At 37.3% G+C, this 24,717-nt stretch overlaps 1 protein-coding gene across 1 annotated transcript; it reads right to left on the bottom strand.

The window, feature by feature from the left end:
* Positions 1-960: 960 nt before the first annotated feature.
* Positions 961-7,662, bottom strand: LOC105311374 (POTE ankyrin domain family member A-like; the record flags this gene model as incomplete). Its single annotated transcript, XM_011387355.1, has 5 exons — positions 7,412-7,662; positions 4,293-4,407; positions 3,960-4,133; positions 2,334-2,440; positions 961-1,098 (listed from the first exon to the last, which is right to left on the bottom strand). Coding segments are annotated over exons 1-5 (785 nt in total), but the record flags the coding sequence as incomplete, so codon positions are not given.
* Positions 7,663-24,717: the final 17,055 nt, after the last annotated feature.

The following is a 24,717-nucleotide window of genomic DNA, read 5'->3' as shown; positions in this document are numbered from 1 at the left end:
TGGGACCTTCTACAACCTAAGAGGTGCTCTACAGGACTTCAAGTGGCCTTTTGTGCATATCTGGTAACAAAAGAGAGAAAAAGCTGACCTTTTCCTGCAGCATTATTTGAACCTCTTAGACATTTTAGAATGGAGCCAACTAGCATCTGCTAGCAGAAAACGCACAGAGTCTACTCAAAGGGTAACGCATCCTGAAGGTCTACGCTCAGATGTGGCTCCACGCAGGTTTCAAGTGTATGGCGAAGGGTTGTGTGCCCAGGCTGGGGACCAGCTGCCAGAACAGTGTGCTGGTGCTTTGGAACAGTGGCTGAGCCAAAAAGCATACATGTGTAAACTGAAAAATATTGTAATATTGAACTCCAAGTGTGTGTGAATCACCATGCAGACTAAGGCATCTGGATCAGCAAGGGCAACCTGGGAGCAAAGGTCACTCATGACCCCAGAACCAGTTATAAGGGCCACTGTGAAGCAATACAATCAATAGACACAACACACTGATTAAAGTGTCTTTCTTTACATCTCCATCTGACAAATGACAGAGGATTGTCTCCCTTGGATTTAGGGAATCCTAAATGCTTAAAAAATTCAAAGGGGAGAATATAGGAGATCACCCCCAGAAAACACAGAATTTTCTGCTAAACTCACATTTCAAGACCCCAAATAACAAGTGAGAGAAGAGACATTACTGTATCCCACGCACAGGGCTTATACTTGGAACGAATAGATCATGTTAGGATCCCGAAGGATAAAGGATTCAAAGTCCTGAGATAAGGAATCTGTACCCACTGCTGCTTCTAACTTGTCCAGCCTTTAACTGGTCTCTGTCTGAGGAGGGACCCTAACCCGCTGCCATTCCCAAACTGCCTGAACGAAACTGTGACATCTCACCTGTTATGTAAGAAGTAACTGTAAATTATTTTACAGTTTTGTGATAACTAACAATTTAATGTAAACACTTACAAGTTAAGGCCTCTCTTAAAAGCATGTTCTTCTGCAATCCATCCACAGTTATCTTGAGAAAAGACGTCGACACCTTGCTGAAGAAGAAGCCTGACTATGTCTGAGGTTGAATCATTTACAGCAAGCATGAGGGAAGTTCTAAAATAACAAAGAGATAATTCACCTTTTGGAATAATAATTTATTTAAACAGCTAATTTGATATACTTTATCAAATTTATATCTCACTTTTCTGTGTAGAAGTGACCATTTACATGTTAAAGTGTTCATCTCTGTAAATAACCTCCAAGTATAAGGAAGGAACAAAAAAGAAGCCTGTTCTACACTTGGGGTATACACAGAAAGAAAATCTTATCTGAATTAGGTGAACAATTTAAATGAACAATTTTCTGTTCGTCCTTAGTCTCATATATGGTACCTCAAAGTCAGCTAGAAGTCAGGTGACTGAAAGGTGTTTTGTAGATTCTAGACAATAATATTAATAATAATTATAATTGTCCTAGAGTTAACGATACTGATAAGCGTGTGCTAGGCACTAGAGTAAATGCTGAATCATCTAACACAGACCATTCTTGTGGATATGTTCTTATCTTCCTTTTCATTTCAAGAGACATATTTGGTGATGATGAGTAGTGTTCCCAGGGTCCCACTCCTGGCGTGTGGGAAGGCTAGGCATCGATCCCAGTCTTCTGTGAACTGGAAGCCCATCTTTTTTAGCACTCACCTAGGACTTGTCTTTATTAAAGAGAAAGTTGATTCCAGTAAAATTATCTTTCTTCAGTCTACCCATGCCAATTAAAAATAAAAACATCAAAGTATACTAGAAATGATAAAGGATAAAAACTAATGAACCCATTGTATTTGGGAGTAGTAATTCATAGTCACTTAGGAATAACTTAATAACACTGGTTATTAACTTAAAGCAAAAAATTTTTCAAAAGACAGAATCAAGTCATATTTGTTTCATATGCATCTTTTAAGTAAAACTGTGCTTGAAGTAGAGGTTAAAAAAACTGTAAGAGAGACTAAGTTCCATATTGTAGTATACAGTAAAATTAAGAGTCCATACAATATAAAACTAATAAAACTCTTTTGAAATCCTTTGAGCTAATATAAAATTAAAAGTCCAAAAATATTAGGTTACAAATGACATCAGCCAACATTATAAATAAATATGAATATGAATACTGCAGTATCCTGTTCTTCCTGTTGGCCAGTCAGAATGACTTTGCCACCTAATGAATGACGTCCTAATATCTTTCACTACATAAGAATAAGTTAATCCTCTTCTTATTAATTTTATCTTCCTGACCTGAGTGACTGTTACCACTCTAGAACAACATTAAGGTTAAAAAAAAAGAATGCACAACTGTACCTTTTCATCTTATCGACTGCATGTACATTCGCATTTCTCTTTACTAAAAATTCCACCATTTGCTGTTTCTTTTCAGTCACAGCAAGTAAAAGTGGTGTGAGTTCATCCTGTAAAACAGCAAAAACCATTTAGAACTTATGAGATTACGTATCTCGAAACTGAATTTTAAAGCTTGTAAAAGATCCTCAGAACATAAACATGTAATCTGGCAAGTAGAGAACAAGTAGCCCTCTGGGCTGTCTCCTGCTGCTCCTTCTCTTTAAAATACCCTCCTCGACCCTTCAACACATTTACTGCAACATCTTTCTCCAACACTCTCTTCAAACACTGACAGCACTGCTTCCAAAATCCTGGCTCCTCTCACACTTTATCTATCATAGTATTCGGTAGTTATCGTATGGCTCCCCATTTAAACAAAGAGCTTTTGGAGGGCAGAGGCCCGTTTTTTTACCTCTGTATCTCCAAACTCTAAAACGTAACAGTAAACACTTGAAGTATTTTTATTGAATTAATAACCTAAATGATTATCACTGGAGCAGTGTTTCTTAAATCATATTCCAAAGAATATCTACTTGACTAGAAGTTAAGTACTGTGCCCCAGGAGGAAGACTCCAGAGTGATCGCCTGGGTTTGAGAAGGATGACAGAATATGCTTTGTATGCTTAGTACTAAAGAAATGTTTAACGTGGCTTAATCCCAATTTGATAATATTATTTTTATGGCATATATTAACACTTCAGAAATTATAGAGTCTCAGAGATAGTTTTGAGAGCTTTCCAACAGATGTGAAGGTTTCTCCAGCTTATACAAACTTGCTGGATTCTCTTCTACCAATGCTATCAGGACAACTGGTGTCAGCTTCAGGCACCCCTGCTCTGAAAGGGTCACTAAGGAAATGGACTCTAAAGTAAAAAGACATTTTTAGTGATTGCTTCAATTGAACGGCTCATGGGTTTTCTCCGTTTAGAGGATGATAGATTTTTATCTTGGCTGTTAGAAAGCACAATATGAAATTTTATTCTCAATTATAATGATAATCCTGGGACCCAAATGCATATCTGCCTTTTTGAAAATCACTAAATGGCTGGCAAGGTGGCTATGAGCACTGTGGATGCTTTTGCTGACGGTCCAGATATGACCTGACCAACTTGCTCCAATCCTCAGAACCTTGGTGTTCTGCAGTGTTCTATAGCTTCTCTTTCCCATAGGCACTCATCCAGCTCCCCCTGCTGGGGACTAGGTCTCCATTCCTTCTCTCCCCATCGCCAGAGGAACCCACTTCCTAAGCCCCTTCCTGCCTCTGCCATCCCTTCACTCCCCCGAGGCCCTCAGTCCTTTGCTGGCTCTGAGGCTGTCACACACTCCTAGGCACTAACAGTAAGTCTTTCCTTCTGGGCAAGAAGGGCAGGAGCTGGGAAACAGAGCTTGGCCCTTTCCGTGGACATCACCTTTCTCATGCCGTCCCTTACTTGGCTTTGGAGTTCTTTCCGTGGTGAAAGGGTCTGATGTATAATATGGAGTATATGTATTAGAAATACAATGCTCGTAGCTAAAAAAGTATAAACGAAAAACAAAACAAAAAAATGTATTTCCAATCTTTTGTAAATACAGTTACTTGATCCATACCTTGTTCCTTGCTTCAATATTGGCCTTGTATGAAAGCAGCTTCGCTGCCATGTCCATATTCTGAGCAGCGACAGCGTAGTGCAGAGCCGAGTTGCCATCGATGTCCATTATATTTGGATCGGCACCACGTTCGAGCAGAATAGTTGCACATTCCTCCTCCTGGCATTGTACGGCCTATTGACATTATGACAAAAAGTAGACTGTAAATGTTAGAAATTCAAGGAAACATTGCATGAGTTTCTCCTATTAATTATAGTTAATGAGATAAACTCATATTCGTTCTCTATAATTGAATCAAACCCATCGCCTGTTGACAAAGTTGGGTCTCTGTACCTTAATCAGAGCTGTCCTGTTTTCATTGTCACAGAGGTTAAGCTGGCATTTTCGGTCTGCCAGGAGGGTTACCACTTCCAGATGGCCATTGGCACAGGCCAAATGTAGAGCAGTCCTGTGAAAGTGAGCAGACGTTTTAGGAAATTGGAGGGCACTATCTCCAAACACGTAATTGTAAACATTAAATGCTATTATTATTATTCATGTAATTGTAAACATTAAATGCTATTCCTTTGCCTTCAAAACAAATATTTAGTTTTTATCTGGAGGAAGTACGATATTTATTAGCTCCTGTTACTCACCTCATTAATGAAAGTGGCGCCCCTGTGAATAGAGACAGCATGACCTGGGGATTCAGCTCAACTTGGCTGTGATTCTATTTTTACTCTGTCACTTATGCGCCATCACTCAGCCTTTCTGTGCCTCAATCTCCTCATCAACAAAATGGAGGTTAAAACAGTGATTTTTTCTCACAGGACACTGTTGTTTGCTTAAATGAGAACCTATGCAGAGTGTTTGCTACAGTGCCTAGTACAAAAAACAGCTCAATATTGTTAGCTAAAATTATTATAATTATTACCATTATGACTACTTTACAAAGACAACATTCTAATAGTAACATGATATTACATCTTTTTTTGCAGATATGTCTTAAGGATTAGAAAGAACATATTATTTCAATGTTCTCACACTTTAATACCTCTGACACTAAAATGCAGTTTATAATTCAGGATGCCTTTCACCTATAATTGTCTGCGTTTTTAAGTTTCTTATAGGTGCATAAAACAGTGGGCATCATGCCGTCACCCACGCTACCTTACATTAAGAGAAATAATGGTTAATATAACAGACTATTGCAGTTTTGGACATCTGGTTGGCATTGAAGTAAATTTTAGTTTTTAAAAGCATTATGAGAAAAGAAGACTAAAATAACAAAACAAAACAGGAAAAGAACTGTTTTCAAGTAACTCTCACTTTGCTTTTCCAGAAATTTTAATTGAAAGGGAACTCAGGATTCAAATGAATACAAATGGCTCATTTGATTCTATATTTAGACTTTCAAATTATATAGAAATCAGATATTTTCAATAACCAATATTAGAATTTAAAATATGATACACTTGCAAAGGGGCTAGTATAGGTTCTCTTTCACAAGGTCCTACCTTCAGAAATACTTTTCAAAGGAGGTGGAAAAGGCTCTAATTGAGATTAGGGCCTAAAACTTCAATTTTGAATTTCTCATTTGGCTCATACTGGACAACACGAAGTTTTGAAGGATGAAAAGGGCCTGAGAGACACACTGAAAGTCTTCTGAGAAGACTATGACTGCTACGAAATAGGTATTCAGGTTAGATTTGACGAACAAATGAATTGAAAACACAGATAACTACAGTTGCAGAGTTCAATAAATGAAACTTTTATAAAGTAAAACAACACTTCTGCAATAGTAGTAATCATTTACATTTGCTTTTTTTTATTTCATAAGGACACAACTGACGTGATCAATCCATAATTGTTTACATGTCGTATGTAATAAAGCTGTACGTGTAATTAAAACATAGGTCAATAATGAAATATATACATAAACTCCACAGGCACAGATAAAAAGTTTCCCTTCTGAAGATTCTAAAAGTAGTCAGAAGATACTAATTTTCAAAAACATTCCAAAAAATAGACAGAAATTATTTTTGTGTGTGCAAGATTCATATTCCAGCTCTTACTCAGGATTATTTCATTAATAGTCAAATTTTCCTAGGATGGCTTTCATGTTCATTGTAGAAATTAAATGTTTAGAAAAGGAAAAGAGAATTTCACTTATAATACAAATGCTCAGAAACAAATTTTATTACATTTTCCACGTATTTTTGGCTAACTGTTTGTGTGTATGTGTAATAAAAGCGATTGTTTCTCCTTTTCTGATCTACCAGAGCACACCTTTGCTTGTCAATTTACTTATACTTTGTCTAATTTCAAATGAGAGGTTTTTTCCCTCGTTGATTTCAAAGACCCTCTGTAAAAATGAAGATGCACTTTTTCTCTGATATTCATACATTTTTAATATTTTGCAAGAACATTTTCTTTTATTTCATTAATATTATTTTCAGATACACAGAGGGTTTTGACTTTTTATATTGCTCAACCAACCTCTAGAATTCTTTTTTAGAAGTCTTTGTCACAAAAAAAAAAAAAGTTTTATTCTGGCACTTTTCTCACTTCGCATATTTGAAATTTTTAACCTATACTTTATCTGGAACCTTTAACGTATACTTTATCTGGAACCTATACTTGTGATAAAAAATACATATATAGCTTGCTTTCTCTGAATCCTTAATTTCATCTTTTCTATTAACAGGAAATGTCATCAGTAACAAGTTCTAAAGTCGTACATATATTCGGGTATTTGGACATTTTCTGTTTTGTTCCAATCACTTATCTGTGTTTCCTCCACATAGTAAACAAATAAGTTGTGTAATTTGATAGCCCACGTTGACCTCTATGTGGGCCAGTCTTTTTCTACTATACAAAACTATCCTTCATTTCATCGCAACAATAAAAGACAGCATTTGTACTCAAAAATATTAAACCATGATAGTTTTAGCTGGTTCATGTAAAATTGATATATATAGGAAGAGTGCACATATTGAGAAAATGAGTCTTCCTATTCCAGACCATAGCCATCTGCCATTTCCAAGTGCACATCTAAGGTCTCTCAGTAAAGACCCTACATCCATAGGTGTACACTGGTATAAAATGGATATTAGATGTTATCTGAAGAATGTTTAGCATGCAAGTTGATCTATTGTAGGAATTATTTTTCTCATTATTCATTTTTCTATAGTATATAACATTATGGTAAAAATGCGAACATCAAAATTAATTGTTTCTCTTTCTGATATTTAGTTAAATTGTAAAGTATTCTATAGTGGCAGGTAAGGTGCCCAGGTAAGGTCCCACCACAGAGGTGCTGCAGAGCCGGGCCTCGGGAGAGGAGACAGCCCAGTGCCCACTGTGACGGGAGGGCTGGGCTCTACCAGGCTGTGCCCTGGCAGGTGAGCATTCTCCCAGGTCCCCCCGACCCTGGGCCCGCCCATGGCCACTGGTCTCACAGTCCCTATTACCTGCTCTTCCTGTCTTTGTCATTCAGGCCATTTTCTTGGAGCAATAGAATCTTCTGCACTTTCTGGACGTTGCCTGTGCTGGCAACTTTGTGGATTTTTCCAAGATCTTTGTCTCGGATGTGATACCTAGGCCTTGAGGTGACTCTATTATCACTTTCAGACACCATGTCAAAACCATTGCCCTGCTCGATGGTTGAGAAGCCCAAGGACGACTTGCCCTTCTGACTCCCAAAGCCAAAAAACTTTCTCATGGCCGATACTATGCAGAGCCCTGGGCTTCAGAGCCCCCTCAGCACCCTCTCTGCTTTCCGCCTCCTCCTGGGTGGGCTTCTAGCCTCCAGATAAGCCAACCGCCTCTCACCACGACAGCCCAGCAGGGCAACTAGGCAGTTAGGCACTTTAGAATCTTTCAGCCACAATAACGGCTACCAAGCTACACAAGTGTGCCTGGGAGTAGGTGATGTCACTGCCTGTGTGAACGGAGGCCCAACGGACAAGGGGACCCAGAGCACCTGAGAGGCACAGGTGTCTCCAGTCCCAGAGGCAGCACTGGTTCCCTTCAGATGTTCATGGGAACTGTCCAGTGTTTTGCTCATTCACATGAGCCCTGAAATAGATGAGCAGATTGAAAGAGGCAGAACACTGAAGCAAAAACCTAAATGAGAAAGGAAAAACTATTGCTGTATCTTAAAAATGTGAAATCTATTCATTTCTATTTATAAACTATAAAAACATTTAAAAGCATGGTTCACAAAGATAACTTCATACTTTCAAATGTTCTAGTTTTAACTTCAAAATCAATCGTATACAACAAAGACTTCCATTGACTCAAAACAACTTGAGAATGTTACAATGCACTTGGTACTTATCTGATTTTTAAATAAGGCCTATGAACATAGAAAACTATTTTTCTACTCACTATATATGTTTAAAAAGACACAAAATTTGATGTCACCAATTAATTCAATCAAGAACAGCTAGGCAAGACCTACCTTCCCATTCTTTTACTTTACTCGGTAATTTGGTCAGTTTGTGAGAACTGGAAAGTATTATTACAATGAATCCTTCAATTTCACACAATGTTTTTATTGCAACCCACCTCAAACTTGTCGCTTAATCCTTCAATTGTCTTTCCCAGTGTGAATTCAGATAAGGGGATCATCAGTCCATGAATCACAGCACTATTAACAGTTCATTTTGGGGCAGTGTCACAGCATTTGTCTGGACACTGATTTTGAGCATATTTGAGTCTTGAATCATTTTTGCCCTTATAAAGCAGGGTGGAAAATATAAAAATGAACTTACCAGCACCAAGAAGCATAGATCGTATAAGCATAATACAATTATTCAACATAGACATCATTAGACATTCTGAAGAAAATCCTTATGTCGAGTGAAACAAATTAAAGGATATATATAAAATATTAGAAGTTAATGATGGGAGATGATAACTAAATATTAAGAATCAATTAGTAATATCTTTGAAAACTTCCTTGGGATGAAATCCTTACACTGTAACATGTTAAGATTATCATTAGGATTTTATGCATTTAAGATTCATGTACATTTGAACCCAAACTGCACTAACTAGGAATCATGTCCCCTTAATAAGAGTGTAAGCTTGCCGTCTAGTGGAAAGAGCACCCACTGCCTTTCCAATCTCTCATTTGAGAAGGAAAAAATCCAATTGTTGCTCCTGTTTTCTGAGTTTTCAGACATGTATGACAGCAAAGAAAGAGTGTTTCTGATGCCCTAGGAGACCATTTTGGCCCTTTGCTCACAAGCACCGAGTCCAAGTGTTTGCAGCTGCTTCTAAGCATCTCGTATGGCCTCAGCAGTGTATCGGGGTGTTTCCAAGGGTAGGAAGGTGTAGACCTTTGAAATGTGGCAAGTGACCATCCCAACATGACACCATATTTTAACATTGATAAAGACTATTTTTCAGATTATGGTCCCCAGGGCTATGGTTATCGTTACTGAAACTCTTCACTATTGGGATAAAAATGCTAGTCAAACACTGGAAAAACGTGTCAGACTATGGAGATACACATCTTACAGAGTTTTGGTTCTAAGAATACGTGCAATACGTGGCAGGTAAGAGACCAGATGGACATGACAAGAATGCTTTTATAAACAGTATTTCCATGCGCTACACATTTCCCCCTTTTTATGCATGGCATCAGTATTTCATCACACAGGAGGAAATCATTTCTTCCTGGCCTTTCATTCAGATTATGGATCTTATTTTTAACCCATAAGAAGATGATGTGCTTATGTTTACGAGACTTGGCCACAAAGTGTGACATTATCCTGATGATATGAACAGGTATTCCTATATTTTGATCACTACACTGCATTATTAGAAAACACTATTCAAAAATATCATTGTTGCATTAACAGATATGTTCATCATTTTCTTACTGTTAATTTTTCTTCCACTTTGTTCTTTGTGGGTAACTTTTGCTGTTGTGCCTGTGACTGTAAGAGTAATGGTTTTCATGGCATTCGAAAAAGTCCATTTTGTTTCCATATCCCTGATTCATCTCGTCATTTGTAGAGAATTTTCTTTCTATTTTTCTGCACACATTTCTTATGCATTTGTTTTCAGTTCTAAGCCCCCGGTCAACCAAATAACAGCTGAGGCATGGTATCTAGGCTACCCAGGGTTACAAAGTGCAACTTCAACAATAATAGAGGTGTATGTTTTCTCTGCAGCAAAAGCATGCCTCTTCAGGATGCTTTTAAAGATTATGTGTCTCGTTATGTTTTGCGGGGCTGCTCATGGCCTAATTTGTATTCCAGTATTCTTAACCTTTTTTTTTGAAGGTTTACCTGACTATCCACTAGCAAATCAAAGACCAGTTATAAAATTTCTGATGGCCCCAATTCAATCTCATAAAAATGCATGATTAAAAAGCATCAATAAACTAAACACAAAGTCATGTTTCCATGCCTTGGAAATCTCATTTTAAAATGTTATATAAAATATCCTGAGAAAAATTCATTATTCTTACATTAAAATATCTTTACTAAATGAGGAAGTTTTCTCATCTTTATTATGGTACATGATCAAGCATAAAGTATAATTTTTCAGTTCTTTTTTCCTTTTTATTTCATCATTAGACATTATTGTATGGAATTCAAATATTTCATATTTATTTATTCTCAACTTTCTATATGCATTATTTTGTAAAACGGCAGCTTACTTAGTCTCCCAATATGGGGCTTTTGTGTGCATTTCTTAATGGTGTATGTATATGGACTGAAGTTTATAGAGTTTTGAAATTCAATTTATCTTCTTGAGGGGGGGGGTTAGTGTTCTTTGTGTCCTCTCTGAGGATATTTTGCCTTTTCCAAGATTACATAATAATTATCTCTGTTTTCTTTTCAAAGTTCATAGTTTTAACTTTCCACTTGATCCATAGACCTGTGTTTGTCAGAAAGTACGCATAGAGGTTCATTTTCTTTCTGTAATGATCCAATTGTCCCAGCATCGTTAGTGAAAAGATGATCCTTTCACCAATTAACTTGGATTAACTTGGCCACTCTTCAAAAAATCAATTGACGATTTATGTGTGGCTTTATTTCTGTTCATTGATCTGTTTGTCCATGCTAAGCCAATACCACACACAGTCATGATTACCGGAGATTTCTATTCATTCTTGAAATTAGGTTGTGCAAGTTTTTCAATGTTTTTCTTCTTTTCCAAATTTTTTTGCTATTCTAGTTTCCTTGCATTTAGATATTTATTTGAGAATCACTTATCAATTTATATTTTTAAAAAACCTTCTGGGATCATAATTAGGTTATGATGAATCTGTGGATCAATTTGGGGAAAATAGATGTTGTAGCAATAAGAGATTTTCCAGTCTGTGAACATGGTATCTCTTTTTATTTATGTCTTCTTCAAATTCTCTCAAGAATATCTTATACATTTAGGAAGATTTCTTTCTTTTTTTTGTTTAGTTTATGGCATTTTAAATAATATTAAAAATTTTTCCGCATTTTTGTACAAGTGCACAAAAATACAGTTGATTTTCATATACTTACTTTATATCATGTAACCTGGTTTCATTCCTTTATTAGTTCCTGCAGATTTTTGTAGTTTCTTAACTATGCAACTATGTAAAGGACACATAAAGGCCATTTTCTTTCTTCCTACATAGTCTTTATTTCTTACTTTCCTGATTGCACTGGCTTAAACCATCCACAAATGTGGGAAAATATACTGAGAGCAGACATCACTAGCTCATTCCTAAGTCTACGAAAAAGATGCTCTACATCTCATCAAGTATAACAGTCACCTGGAGGTATTTCATAGCTATTGCGATCGGATCGAGGAAGCTTCTTTCTACTCCTAGTTAGGTGAGATGTTGTATCAAGAATTGGTACTGAATTTTATCATAGAATTTTCGTCTATCTCTTAAGATTATCATGTCATTTTCCTATTTTAATCTGAATGTGGCAATTTATGTGAAATGATTTGTATAATGATACCAACCTTGCATTTCTAGGATGACTCCCATTTGGTCATGCCTTAATTTTATTTTCAAATATCGCTCTTTGTTTTGTTAACATCTTGTCAATGATATTTGTTACTATGATCATGAGGGATACTGATCTGCAATTCCCTTTTCTCATAATGTCTTTCTCAGGGTTTGATATGAATGATACTGCCTTCAAGAAATAAGCTGGTAAATAATCCTCCTCTTCTGTATTCTGAAATATAGGATGTATGGTTAATATCGGTTCTCCATTATTCCGTAAATATTTGGTAGAATTGACCAGTGAAGTCATCTGGGCATCAAGTTTTTCTGAAAGGCTTTTTATTCCAAATTCACTTTCTTTAAGAAAAGAAGTCCAGTCAGATGTTTTGTTTCTTCTTGGGTCAGTTTAGTATGTTTTGTCTTACAAAGAATTTACCCATTGATCTAATTGGCCAACTGATTAATTTTTTAACATTATTTTCAAGCCTCTAGTATGCTCCCTGTGCAATTCTTGATATTGGTTGTTTGTATTACATCTTTTTTATTTCTTGATCAAGGGATGATCGATTTTACTATTTTTCCAAGACCCAAATTCACCTGTATTAATTTTCTCTATCATTTCTCTATCTGCTATTTCATTGACTTCTACTCTTTATTTCTTCTTGTTTTCTACTTTAATTTTCTCTTCATTTTCATGGTTTTTAATGTGGTAGTTTAAGGCATTGATTTCAACCTTTAATCTTTTCAAAGAAAGTTATAATGATATAAATTTCCTTTGAAATAGTCTTCACTATACTTAACAATTTTGATATGATGAGTGTTCATTATTATTTATTAAAAATAAATTCTCATTTCTCATGTGATTTCTTCATGACCATGCATCAAAAATGCATTTCACTTTTTTTTAAGGAATACTTTAACTGGACATAAAATGATAGGTTGAGAGGGTTATTTTCTTTCAACACTTTAAAAATGTCATTCCATTGCCTTCTTGATGCAATGCTCGATTAGATATCAGACTTCCATGTTACATTTTTCTTCTCTATGGAATCTGCCTTTTTTCTTTAGCTACTTAAGATTTTATTTTTATTATTATTGGTTTTTAGCAATCTGACTATGATGTGGTTGTGTATCATGTGTTTTTTCTTCAAACCTTTTGGCTATCTTTGACTTTTAGTACCTGATTGATATTTTCCACTATATTTGGAAACATGGGTGCTGTGAGTACAAAGAATTCTTGAAAGAGTTTGGAGGTGAAGGAGAGATATCGTAGGAGAGCTGGAGCAGTATGTGAGAGCCAAGTACAGATATTTTTAATGGGAGAATCTTTAACATGTTCAAAATCTAAAGGGAGGATTCAGCGAGAGGTAGAGACTGAAGTTACAAACTAGTCTATTATTAATACAGTGAAGTATGGGAGAAAGAACAGAAAGATGGTATTCAAAATACAAGTGGAAGGATTGGCCATTGAGGAAAGGAAATATCTAAGCTGGAAATGATAAATGTAGAGGCCTATTGCACTGGGAGAAGAACAACATGAAGGGCCAGAATCCACCTGTCCCGGAAGCCAGGTGACCTGTGGATTATTCAGTTGAAGGAGAAATAAATTTCATCGTTGACTTAAGTTCTTTGGAGCAGATATTCTAACATTTGTAAACTAATTCAGGAAAAAAATTATAGCAGAAATGCTTAATCTGATGCTATCTCATCATTCCCAGGCCTTGTCCCTAACTGACCTGGCAGGAGTCAGTCTCAGAGCTATCAAACTGACATGGAAAAATTTCCCAAATTCAAATTGCTTTAAAATTCTCATCACAGAAAATGTGAGCTTAGAATGTGAATCCCAATTCCATTTTGTAGTCATTTTGAGAAATCCAGACTCCATTTATAGGACTACTAGAATAACCAGCAGGGGAGCAATTAGATGCAATCTGCTTTGATTATAGGTCTTGGCTAGCTGAACTCATAAATGCATTAGAAATCTGGTACAAACACGTATGGCCGTATCTGAAGAATGCAGCTGGGATTCTAGTCTTTCCTGATTTAGTGCCTGGCTTGGGAATAATTGGAGTCATCTTGCTCTTTCCTTTTTATGAAAGTGATGGGATTGTATGAGTAAAGGCTTGGTTTTGAATTTGAAACATACTCTGTAATAGAATGTCTGTGAGGAAAATTACTGCAGCATCCACCTTATTCCGTAGAATCACTCCCCCCACATGAAAGTCTTGGCACAACCAATGCAAATCACAAATATGATTCCACCTGTGGATTCTTAGTGCAGTGACCGTAGATCTATAGAGTGTATGTAACTCCATGTTTGAGGGAAGCTTATAATCAAACTTTATCCAACAGTTTATAATCACGTAAAAAGTGTTAAAACTCCAAAACAGCCATGTGCCAAACTTTTTAAACTAGAAAATTGATGTTATCTTATGGTTATGGAGAAGGAAAAATAAAAATTCTATCTCACTTTTTGTATATATTAAAGAATGATCGTGAAAATCGGGCCCGCCTTCAACAATCCTTTCCTCAGTGATCTGAAACAACCAAATAAGCCTCCTTATTCCTTCTTTACAATACTGTTAATGTGCAGGCACTTCCTTGACAATTAGACACGTGGTTTCAGCAGGAAGGTTTCAACTTCCTGAGAAAAGTGTTTCCATGATTATACTTTGTTTTCTGAATCAGAGGCAGATCTTAATATTCCGTCCTAAGGTAATGCATTCATGGGGAAAAAAATGCTCTAAAACATGTTTTAGGCATTTACCTAGTAATCAACAACTGTCTTTGAGAGATGGTCCAGAGCACTAGAAACAGCATGTCGCTTGATTTTTAAATCTCTGTATAACCGCAGGTTCACTTAGAAAACATAGTGGTGTAGGAAAAGGTGTCCCAGAAATTTCTGGATTGATCAAAAAAATAAGATCAGCATGAGCCAAGATGTCATCCCGAATGGCCCACATTCTGTAAACTAGACTGAGGCAAACCTCCAGGAGCTGACTCTCTGCCTCCTTGCTGTGAATACATGATGGTGCCGTGGAGAGCTGGAGCAGGTCTTCTTCTGGGCTACTGACTCCTCCAGGCACCTCCATGGGCATTTCAGCTCCCGAAGATTAAAGGGATCTCCCCATAGGCTACACTATTTGGGTGATGTGCATGTATCCTACCAGATAGGACTTCTTAGTCTAAACTGGTATAGTCATTTTTAAAATTTACATTTAAACTTGATGTGATACTTTTAATAGGAAGCACTTACTTTCTTTGTAGGACTAAAACTAAATGTAGAAATTTGCACTATTTGACAGATGAAATTATCGATAGGAAGGATGGCAATAAAAATAGTGGAGGACTTGGAGGATGACTATGGAGTTGGCCAGAGCAAGGAGAGATAGAAAAAGATAAAGAAAAAGAAAAAACACGATTCGGGGAAGGTAGAGAAAAAGAGAGAGCAAGAAGATATTACATAAGCCTAGGGTAAAATAGTGTGCAATGATTACATGTAGCTGAGAATAAAATAATAATAACCACAAAAGCCAATATTTGATGGACACTCACCATATGCCAGGTAAGAAGTTATGCTCTGATTGTGTGACATTTCATTTAATTCTCTTGGAAAAAGAAAATAAAATTAGGTGCCTCACACTGCTAGAAGTAGATAGATTAGATAAGATTTTTGTCCTTAAAATTTTTCTCCAGTTTTAAAAATCTAGAGATCACTTTTGATACGTACAGCATTCTTCTTCATCAGTACCTGCAGGGTGCCCTTCATGAACTAAACAAATATGGCAGACATTTTTTTAAAGCAGAGAATGACACATGTGTAATACTAGATATCATGGGATAAAATGACCACGTAAAGTACAGATTCTTGAAATGCCCTTCGAAATCTCTTGAAAGCTCACTTGAAGTGAGTTAAATGAATTTAAACATAGAAACAGGTGTGCAGAGGGGCTTTGCCAAGGAGTGGAAGGGAGCAGACACATGTGCTCTCTTTCCGGTCTGGAGGGCTTGGGGGTAGAACGTACCCCTCCAGCTGATCTGGAACCCCAGCCACAGGATAGCACAACCTTTCCCTGTCACTGGCTCTAATCTGTGGCTTTGGGTCCCACCCCAGGTTGCAGACAACTGGGGCTTGGCCAGAGGAGGCAGAGGGAACTTGGTCAGAAAGCAAGCACCAAAATTGAGGTTCCCTCAGAAAATGAGATCTGTCCCACCCCTGGGAATGGATGAAGCAAACAAGGTTACTTCCTCTCGTTCCTCCTGGGGGAGAGCCCTCCCAGGGCAGCAGTTTGGGGTCCGGGGGAGTTACTGGCAGGTGTGTGTGTGCTGGATGAAAATGTGCTGATTTCATTTCTGCCTGGTTCTGTGTGCCTGAAATGTCATTGCTTGCTTTGAAGACCTTCTGGATCTGTTTGCTTTGATTCTTAACCCCGTAATTTTTCAGTGCTGACCTGCTCAAGACCCTGTTTTGTATGGATATAAATAAAAGGAAGAAGATCCCTCTCACTAACTTTTCGAGTTTTCACACTGATATGACCTGACTTCCCCTCTCAAACCTGTCTCGATACTCTGTAACCAATTCACATTGTTGTTCTACTATGTGATTGGAAGTTCCTCCTTGCTGGTACTAGGGGTCTTTCTGAGCTATTGGACCACTGTCTCAGGAATCACTCCAGTCAGCTGAGATCCCCCTTCTTCCTTTCTAAATCGTATGGGGCGCAGTCACTCTTTCTGATCTAGTCAAAATGAAAACACAACCCCTTTTGTGACACCCTCCTTAAGAGCAGGTAGATCATCCACATCCATCTCTCCTGACCTTACAGAGCCCAACTACCCTTCACATCTGTTGAGTCTCCCCTCAAAATCCCAACCTTTCTCATGAGGAAATCTTTGCTTCTTCCTTCTAAATTAACCTAAATGTTCTTATTCTGTGATTATTCTGCTGCACTTATTCTTATAGCACATGGAAGCACACTTCACAAACCACTCTAGTCTCTCCTTGCCTCCTCAGCAAGGCTGACTCCATGACGCTGAGACCTCTCAGCACAAGCTTTTGGAATTATTTTGGGGCTTCTGGCCATTGCATCTTCACTGAGGTGATTTTCTACCTCAACCCATGAATGTGCCATAATATTTTTGTTTGTTTGTTTTGCTTTTTTAAAAATTTTACTGCCTTTCTATGATCAAAGCTACAATTTAAGTCTCAGAAGTCTAAAACCAAGATCAGAATTTACCTAAATTAACAAATCCAGAGCCCATTTGAAACTACAAAATGGGGGATGTCTCTTAAAAGCCTGTTTATAAACTATGTGTATCCACAGGTCAGCCCCTCCTTAGAGGGGCTCTGAATTCAGTTCAAAACACCTTAAAAAAGGAAGAGCCAACCGACACCTATACACACAATTTAAAGCTCACTTTCACACTAGTTCTTAAGCTTACACATGGAATTCATTGGCCCGCTGACCGGGTTGAAAATTCAGATTGCAAAAGCAGCAAATCAGTATCCCCAAACAAGATGTCCTTCTTTTTATAAGAACCCTTGAGTCAGCTGCACTTGTTGCTTAGGCCTGATGGCCCACTGTCCAAGAAACACTGTGAAGCTTTGTAAATTTAAGTGTAGTTCAAAATACAACTTCAGGAATCCAAATTCTAAACCAGCCCCTGCTAGGCGCTATGACCGACCACCAGTAAGTAGCTTAACACCAGCCTCTGTTACAGCATTGGTAGCCATAAATTACAGTGATTCGTCAAAATCTACATTGCCTGAGATGTAAAGTGTTTGCCAGGGGTTGTGAGAGGCTAGAAATTAAAAAAAAAAAAAAATTCTCTACTATCATATGCAATGAAATAAGCCATTGCAGACTTCTAAGGACATGAACCCTCATGGCCTGGCCCTACGAAAGACCCAGTCTCTGAATATTATTTTGCTACTGATACATGAAACAAAACCAAAGTACAACATCTTAAAAGTAACCAAAGATTGTGGGGGAACAGGGCAAGGTGACGAATAGATTATGTTCAAAGAAGGAGCAGCTGGAGAACCAATTTCTCAACAGCAATTATAGAAGCTCAAACCCAGCCAAAATGATGTCTTACATGTCATCAAAGACAGTAACTAGCGACCCAGAATTCTGTAGGCAGTAACATATGTGCCGGGAGTAAGAAAACGTAAAAACATTTTTAAACAGAGATTCACACCAGGCAGTTCTCACTGATGAGAATTCTAAAGGATGCACACTACAAACAGAAGAGAATGAACCCAGATGCATGTTCTGAGATGTAAGAATAGAATGGAGAAAACAAAGAGTTAAATATGTAGGTACATAAAAATGAACACTGACAGCACCATGTAAAAATTATAAACATGTCTAGTGTTTTGAAAGGATACAAGACAGAATGTGAATACAAAGAAAAAATACACATAAGTTTGGAGAAGTGAAAATGGACCTAAAGTATTAAAAATTCTTTGTATTTATCATAATCCATGAAGAGAGAAAAAAAAATGTCCTTACCAATATACCAGGAGTAGCTATGTAAAAACTAAACCAACAAGAAGTGATCATAAGCAAGGTCAATTGACCTGACAAATGCAAGTTTGGTTTAACAAGAGCAGACGACATATTTACACATTTAAAAAAAATTATCATCTCAATATGTGGAAAATAAGCAGTAAGTAAAATTCAACACTCATTCTTGACAAAACTCAGATAACTGGTAATTTGAGGAAAATTCCTTAACATAACTGTGGCAGACAGACCCAAGGATGACCTGATAATGTCTGCCTATGGGTGTTCTCCCCTTTCATAATCCCTTTCCCTTGAGAGTGGGCAGGATTTGTCACTTGCCTGTAGCCATTAGAATATGACAGATGGAAAGGAATTTTGCAGATATCATTAATTCAGTTTGTTTTGAACTAATCAAAAGAATTGTTCTGGGTGAGCTTGATTGAATTAGGTGAAAACTCTTAAAAGTAGCCTGAGCCCTCTCTGGAGTGAGAGGTGCTGCTGGCTGGCTTTATGAAGCGAGCAGCGGTATTGAGTGGGCCCACACGGCCAAGTGCTGTGAATGGCCTTGCCATAGACTCAGTGCTTGTGCCTCCCTCACCCAAAGTCATGTTAAATGCTGATGTCCAGTGTGATGGTATTTGGAAGTGGGCCTTTGGATGATCATAGGTCATGAGGATGAAGCCCTCAGAAATGGGAATAGTGTCCTTATAAAAGAGGATTGAGAGCGTTCTCTTGCCTCTCTGCCATGTGCCACAGGAAGAAGACCGGACTTCATAAACTGGGAAGTGGGCCGTCACCGTACACTTAGTCTACCACTGCCTTGATCTGAGGCTTCCTCGATGCTAGAACTGTGAGAACAAATTTCTGTTGTATATGAGTCTATAAAATTTTGTTATAGCAGCTCGATCGGACTAAGATGAACCTCATAGGAACTGTAGGCCATCTCTAGGACCTGAGGGCAGCCTCCGAATGAGAGCCAACAAATTACTGGGAAAGGAAATACATGGTCATACAGTCACGAGGAAATAAATTCTGCAAACAAACTAAATGAGCTTCGAAGCAGATTCGTCCCCATTCGAGTCTCCAAACGACAATGCAGCCCAGCCTAACCTTGTCAGCAGCCTTGTAAGACCCTGAGCAAAGGACCCAGCTAAGCCATGACCAAATTGTGACATAATGGGTGTGGTTTTAAGATGCTAATTTGGTGGGATTGTTACACAGCAATAGAAAACTAATAAAGGACATCTGCTTAAAAACACACACACACACACACTATTTACATAATTAGAAAAATATACTGCTTCCCCTTTGCAATTTCAACAAGACATGGATACCCACCATCCCTGCTAATATTCAATAACATTCTTGCAATAAGAAAGAAAAAGAAATGAAAACTCGAGGAATTGGAAAGTGGGAAACAAAATTATCACTATGTATAAATTATATGTATATACTGGTAAAAAATCCAAAAGAATCTGCAGATAAAACAATAGAGTAAGAAAAATTTTGAGAGTTTATTTAGCAAGATACCGAATTCAAGCTCAAAATGCAAAATATCGATGTTATTTCTATAAGGTAGCAACAAGCAGGAAATGAAATTAATTTTAAAATTAACATTCATAATAAGATAAAAAGTATCAAATTACTGAGACTAAATCTAAAAAAAATAGGTACAATATCAGTATGGGAAATATTTTCAACATTGAGAGTTATTCAGACAGACTATGAAAATATTAATAGTTTGGAAAACTCAATATTGTAAATGACTTTGGTCCGTTTTCTTTATAAATTCAATGCAATTCCAGTCAAAATCCTTGCTGTATATTTGTAGAGGTTGACAAGTTTATTATAAAAGCTATAGAGAGTTCTCTCCACCTTTTATCTTTCTCTTCTCAAACATTTCAGTTCAAAAGCATGGGGATAAAAACAGGGAGCTGTGGTGGCCCAGAGGGAGGTGTTGGAGCCTGGATGGAAAGAGGGAGAAAGTGTGGGAGGGTCACGCTGCACAGCGTCTGAACTCAAATCAGAGCATCCCTGAAAGGTGAGTGACAGGGGATGACGTATAAGAAACTGAACAAGGTCAGGAGACATCCACACAGGGACAGCAGGACAGCCCGGTATGGGTTTTCAGAGCCCAATGGGGGTAAATCATCTGCAGAAGAGGTGCCCTGGCACAGGGTATCTGAGAAGGATGGCGTGGGGAGGGCACACGCTGGGAGGGACAGCAGTGGCAACCCAGTGGGAGGTGTGGGAATCAAAGTGGCAGTGAGGAGGACATGTGTGAAGGGGCAGGGACAAAAGAGCCTAGTTACATAAGCAGATTGAACAAACAAGTGAAGATACTGATGATGGAGGTAACTTACTATCAGAAAAGGGTGTTAATAAATACTGAAATGGAAAAACTAGAATGAGCTATGTGGCATTCAACTGCAATATTTGGTAAGAATTCATGGTTATCAATAGATTCTGACACAGAACTACAGATGAATGCGTGCACGTCTGTGCGTGTATTTATGTATGCACATACAACTCCCCGATGTTCCCTGAGGTGCCCCGGAGCAATGACAACTCCAATAACAATATGCATGCCCACCAAACTAGTGCCCAGATCTTGGTTTCTAAATATCACTGTCCCCCAAAAGGAATCAGGGCTTCCATGAAAAATGGCTGATTCTAAGGATAAGACAGAAAACTGCAAGATGAGCTTGGAACATCTTGTCCAGAGAGGAAGGAAGTGCAGAGAATAATGTGCACACATCAAAAAGACATGAAGTCAGCTTGAGATGGCTACCACTGGCCAAATCGGGGGCAATTTATGCACGAAAATAATAAGTTTTCCCTTCTCCCTCATTTGTTTTTTAGGTTGGCTTGCTTTTATTTATTTATCAATATAGAAGAAATGATAAAATAAGATTATCATCATTTGGCCACTATCGTAATAATTAATTTAAGCAAGAATCATCAATGGATGCTCATTTTATTGGTTGCGATTTTTAAGGAGTAACCAAAAATGGAGAGCCTCAAGGTATATCCGTACAAGATATTTGTGAAATACAAAGGGTCATCTTAGTGTGGGTAAACCTGGCAGACACTCCTTAACCACGCGATCAAGCTCAACAGTACCAGTAACGGAACCAGGCACGGGCCTCCAGATCTGCTGCACTGGGAAGAACTCAGCATCACTGTTGTGACTCTTCTGCCCAATGGCATAAGCTGAAGCTACTTATGAGGAAACACCATACAAACCTCAACTGAGAGAAAGTCTACAAAATAACTGACCTATACTCTTCCAAATATAAAGAAGACTGTAGAGATGTGCAGATAAAGGAGACTAAAGAAAGGGGACTTGGACACAACACATCACCTTGGATTTTCTTTGCCTATGAGGGATATTACTGAGGCAACTAGAAAAATCTGAAGAAGGTTCATGGGTGGAATATGAATACTGAACCAATTTTCATTTCCTGATTTTGACAGTTATACTATAGTAATGTAAGATTTTCTTTTTCTTGGGAAATAAAAACTAAACTAAAGCATTTATGAGTAAAGAAGTATCATGTCTATAACTTATAAATGGTTCATATATAATATGTATGTATTATATACCTACACTCTATTTATCTAGAAAGAGAGAAGGACAAAAGCATAAAGAAAATATAGTAAAATGTTAACTTTTAGAGAATGAGATCCAGGAATTCCTCGTACCATTCTTGCAACTTTTCTGGAAGTCTGAAATTGCCGAAACAGTCTATTTGTAAAAGAAAAATAAACTTTTTTAAATGATAGTAACAAATTATGATCCATTGGATAAAATAAACAATGAATCTATACATATAAATAAGTAAATAAATCAAAAGATTGATGAGGAACGGAGATATTCAAATGTTCTCAAAGTACTTCCCTGTAAAACACTAATTAATTAAGCAGGGAAAAGGGCACATTACAGAGAGAAAACCAGCAGAAACTACCTTCAGTGGTCAAGGTTAACATCACCACTACTGGGTACACCTGAAACTGATATGATGTTGTACATCACCAGTACTTAAAAAATTTTTTAATGTTCAAAAAAGAAAAAGAACATTACCAATAATGAGACATATCAAAATTGTTGGTCACATCACAGGCCCACTTCTGTGACACTGCTGCTAAAAACATGATCTGTATCTTATAAGTAAATGTCAGAAAAACCCACTTTGAAGGACATTCTATGTGACTGGAATTTACTCTTCAAGGTCAGGAAAGACTGAGAAACTGTCCCAGACTGAAGGAGACGAAGGGACACGACAACTACGTACAATCCATGGACTTGAGCAGGGTCTTTTGCTGTGAAAGATACTGTAGACAAGGGGAAAGACTTGGAAAAAACGTGAAGATTAAATGATGAAATGGTTTAGTGTTAATTTTCTGACTGTGTTGGTGGCATGGTAGTTAAGGGGAAGGTACTGACACATAGGAAATAAAACATTTAGGGATGATGGCGTAGTGTCAGCTATTTACACTCAAGTGGTTCTGGGAGAAAAAGTTGTCTTAAAAGTGGAACTTTTCTCTCATCTTAAGATTGTTCTCAAAAAAATAAATCAAAAATTAATCAATATATAGAAAAGGTGAGAAGCCTCAGGCAAATCTTATTTTCCATGAGGATGGACCTATGAATCAGTGTTTAAAATTAAATATAATACATTTTATGGTACTATAACAATTATAATACATCCAAACGTTGATGGTAGCCGTCGCTGCAGATATCAAAATGTTGTCTGTCTAAAACTTTAGTTTCGCATATGGTGATAAAAATTGGAAAATACAAAAAAGCTGTCCATGTACGCCCCTAAAGTATTCATGGCAACTTGGTTGTTGGGTGTTGTTTAAACAGCTGGTATTTGGTAGTTTGAGCATGTAAAACTGAATAGTGCTCATTTTCATTCCCAAAATCTGCTGGATGGAGTTAGCTAGATGCTAAAAAATATAATTAAAGTACCACATAAATTTGCATTATCCACATGTGATACACAAATAGTTTTCTTTAATAAAGATTTTTGCACGGTATGGGGTTAATGGGAAACAATTAAACAATATACAAACAGCCCAGTAAATAAATTTTTACTCTTTATGTTTCAGATCATATAATTTTTCTTCAAAATCTGTACATATTTTTGTGACATTTTCTAAACTAAATCTTGATACAGGCTTAAGTCATCAATAGATCGTACAAGAGAAGACAGTCTACAGGATTCAAATTCAAGTTCAGCTTCAGCTGGAAAGAAAAAAATTATATTCTTTATCTAAAATACAACTAAGTATACGTGTTAAGAAGAATGAAAAAGTTTATATGTGACCACAATACACAATATGGCGTTACTAAAATATAATTTCCCAAGATTGCACACTGAATTAATTGCAATCATGGCTGAGTGTCAGTTTTTGGTTTTCTCCATCTTCATTCATCTATCCCACAACCATGTGCTAAGTTAGTATGGCAAGCACTAGAGTAACAAAATGAAGATGACACAGTCCACTTCTGAATAATTACATAGTATAAATGAAAAAATAAAAACAGATAAACAGGTAATCTCCATTTAGAGTCATATATACCATGACAAATATAAAACAGGACAGTACTGAAACACACAGATGAGACATCCGAGTTTTGTGTCAATATTGTATACTTTCTGGTGGTGGTAATATTGAAGATGATACCTGAATGACAAGGAAGAATTATGCCAGATAAAGGGAAGGAAAGATGCAAAGACAAGAGATGAGGAAAAACATTTGTGGAATTAGAAGTAGTCTAGTTTGGCTAGACGCTAGAGCAAAGGGGCAGAATAGAGTAAGGAGCAAGAGATATGGCCGAATTATTAGGCAAGAACTAAATTGATCTGGGTGTTTTTATTCCTGCAAAGGAATTAGGAGTTTCCCTCCTCAGGGCAAAAGGTAGACCAAGGACAAAGTCAATGACTAGAGATGTAAATGTCACCCAGCAGGTGACAGCTTTAGGAACTGTAATGGCTTGGCTCAGCATTACTAGATGGGTCTGGTTAATGGTTGTTATATCACTAGCAAGAACACGAGGAGTCGATGAAGCCCAGTTTCTGACAATAGTTTCAGTGTGCAGGCTGACAGTTCCATAAGGATGGCGGAGGAAAGGAAGGGGGGAGCCGGAAATGAAGAGAGATATGTGGACCTCTGAGATTTTTAACAAGCTGTGGAATAAATGAGGAGTAAATATATACTTTATCACGAATGCTTATGCTTTCACAGTTTTCATTTGGTATGTACAAGAAAATATTCAATGCAGTATCTATTATCCAAATGTTAA

Source organism: Pteropus vampyrus, unplaced genomic scaffold, assembly GCF_000151845.1.
Source record: "Pteropus vampyrus isolate Shadow unplaced genomic scaffold, Pvam_2.0 Scaffold1000003568, whole genome shotgun sequence".
Classification (NCBI taxonomy): Eukaryota; Metazoa; Chordata; class Mammalia; order Chiroptera; family Pteropodidae; genus Pteropus; species Pteropus vampyrus.
This window is presented reverse-complemented; position numbering and strand designations above follow the sequence as displayed.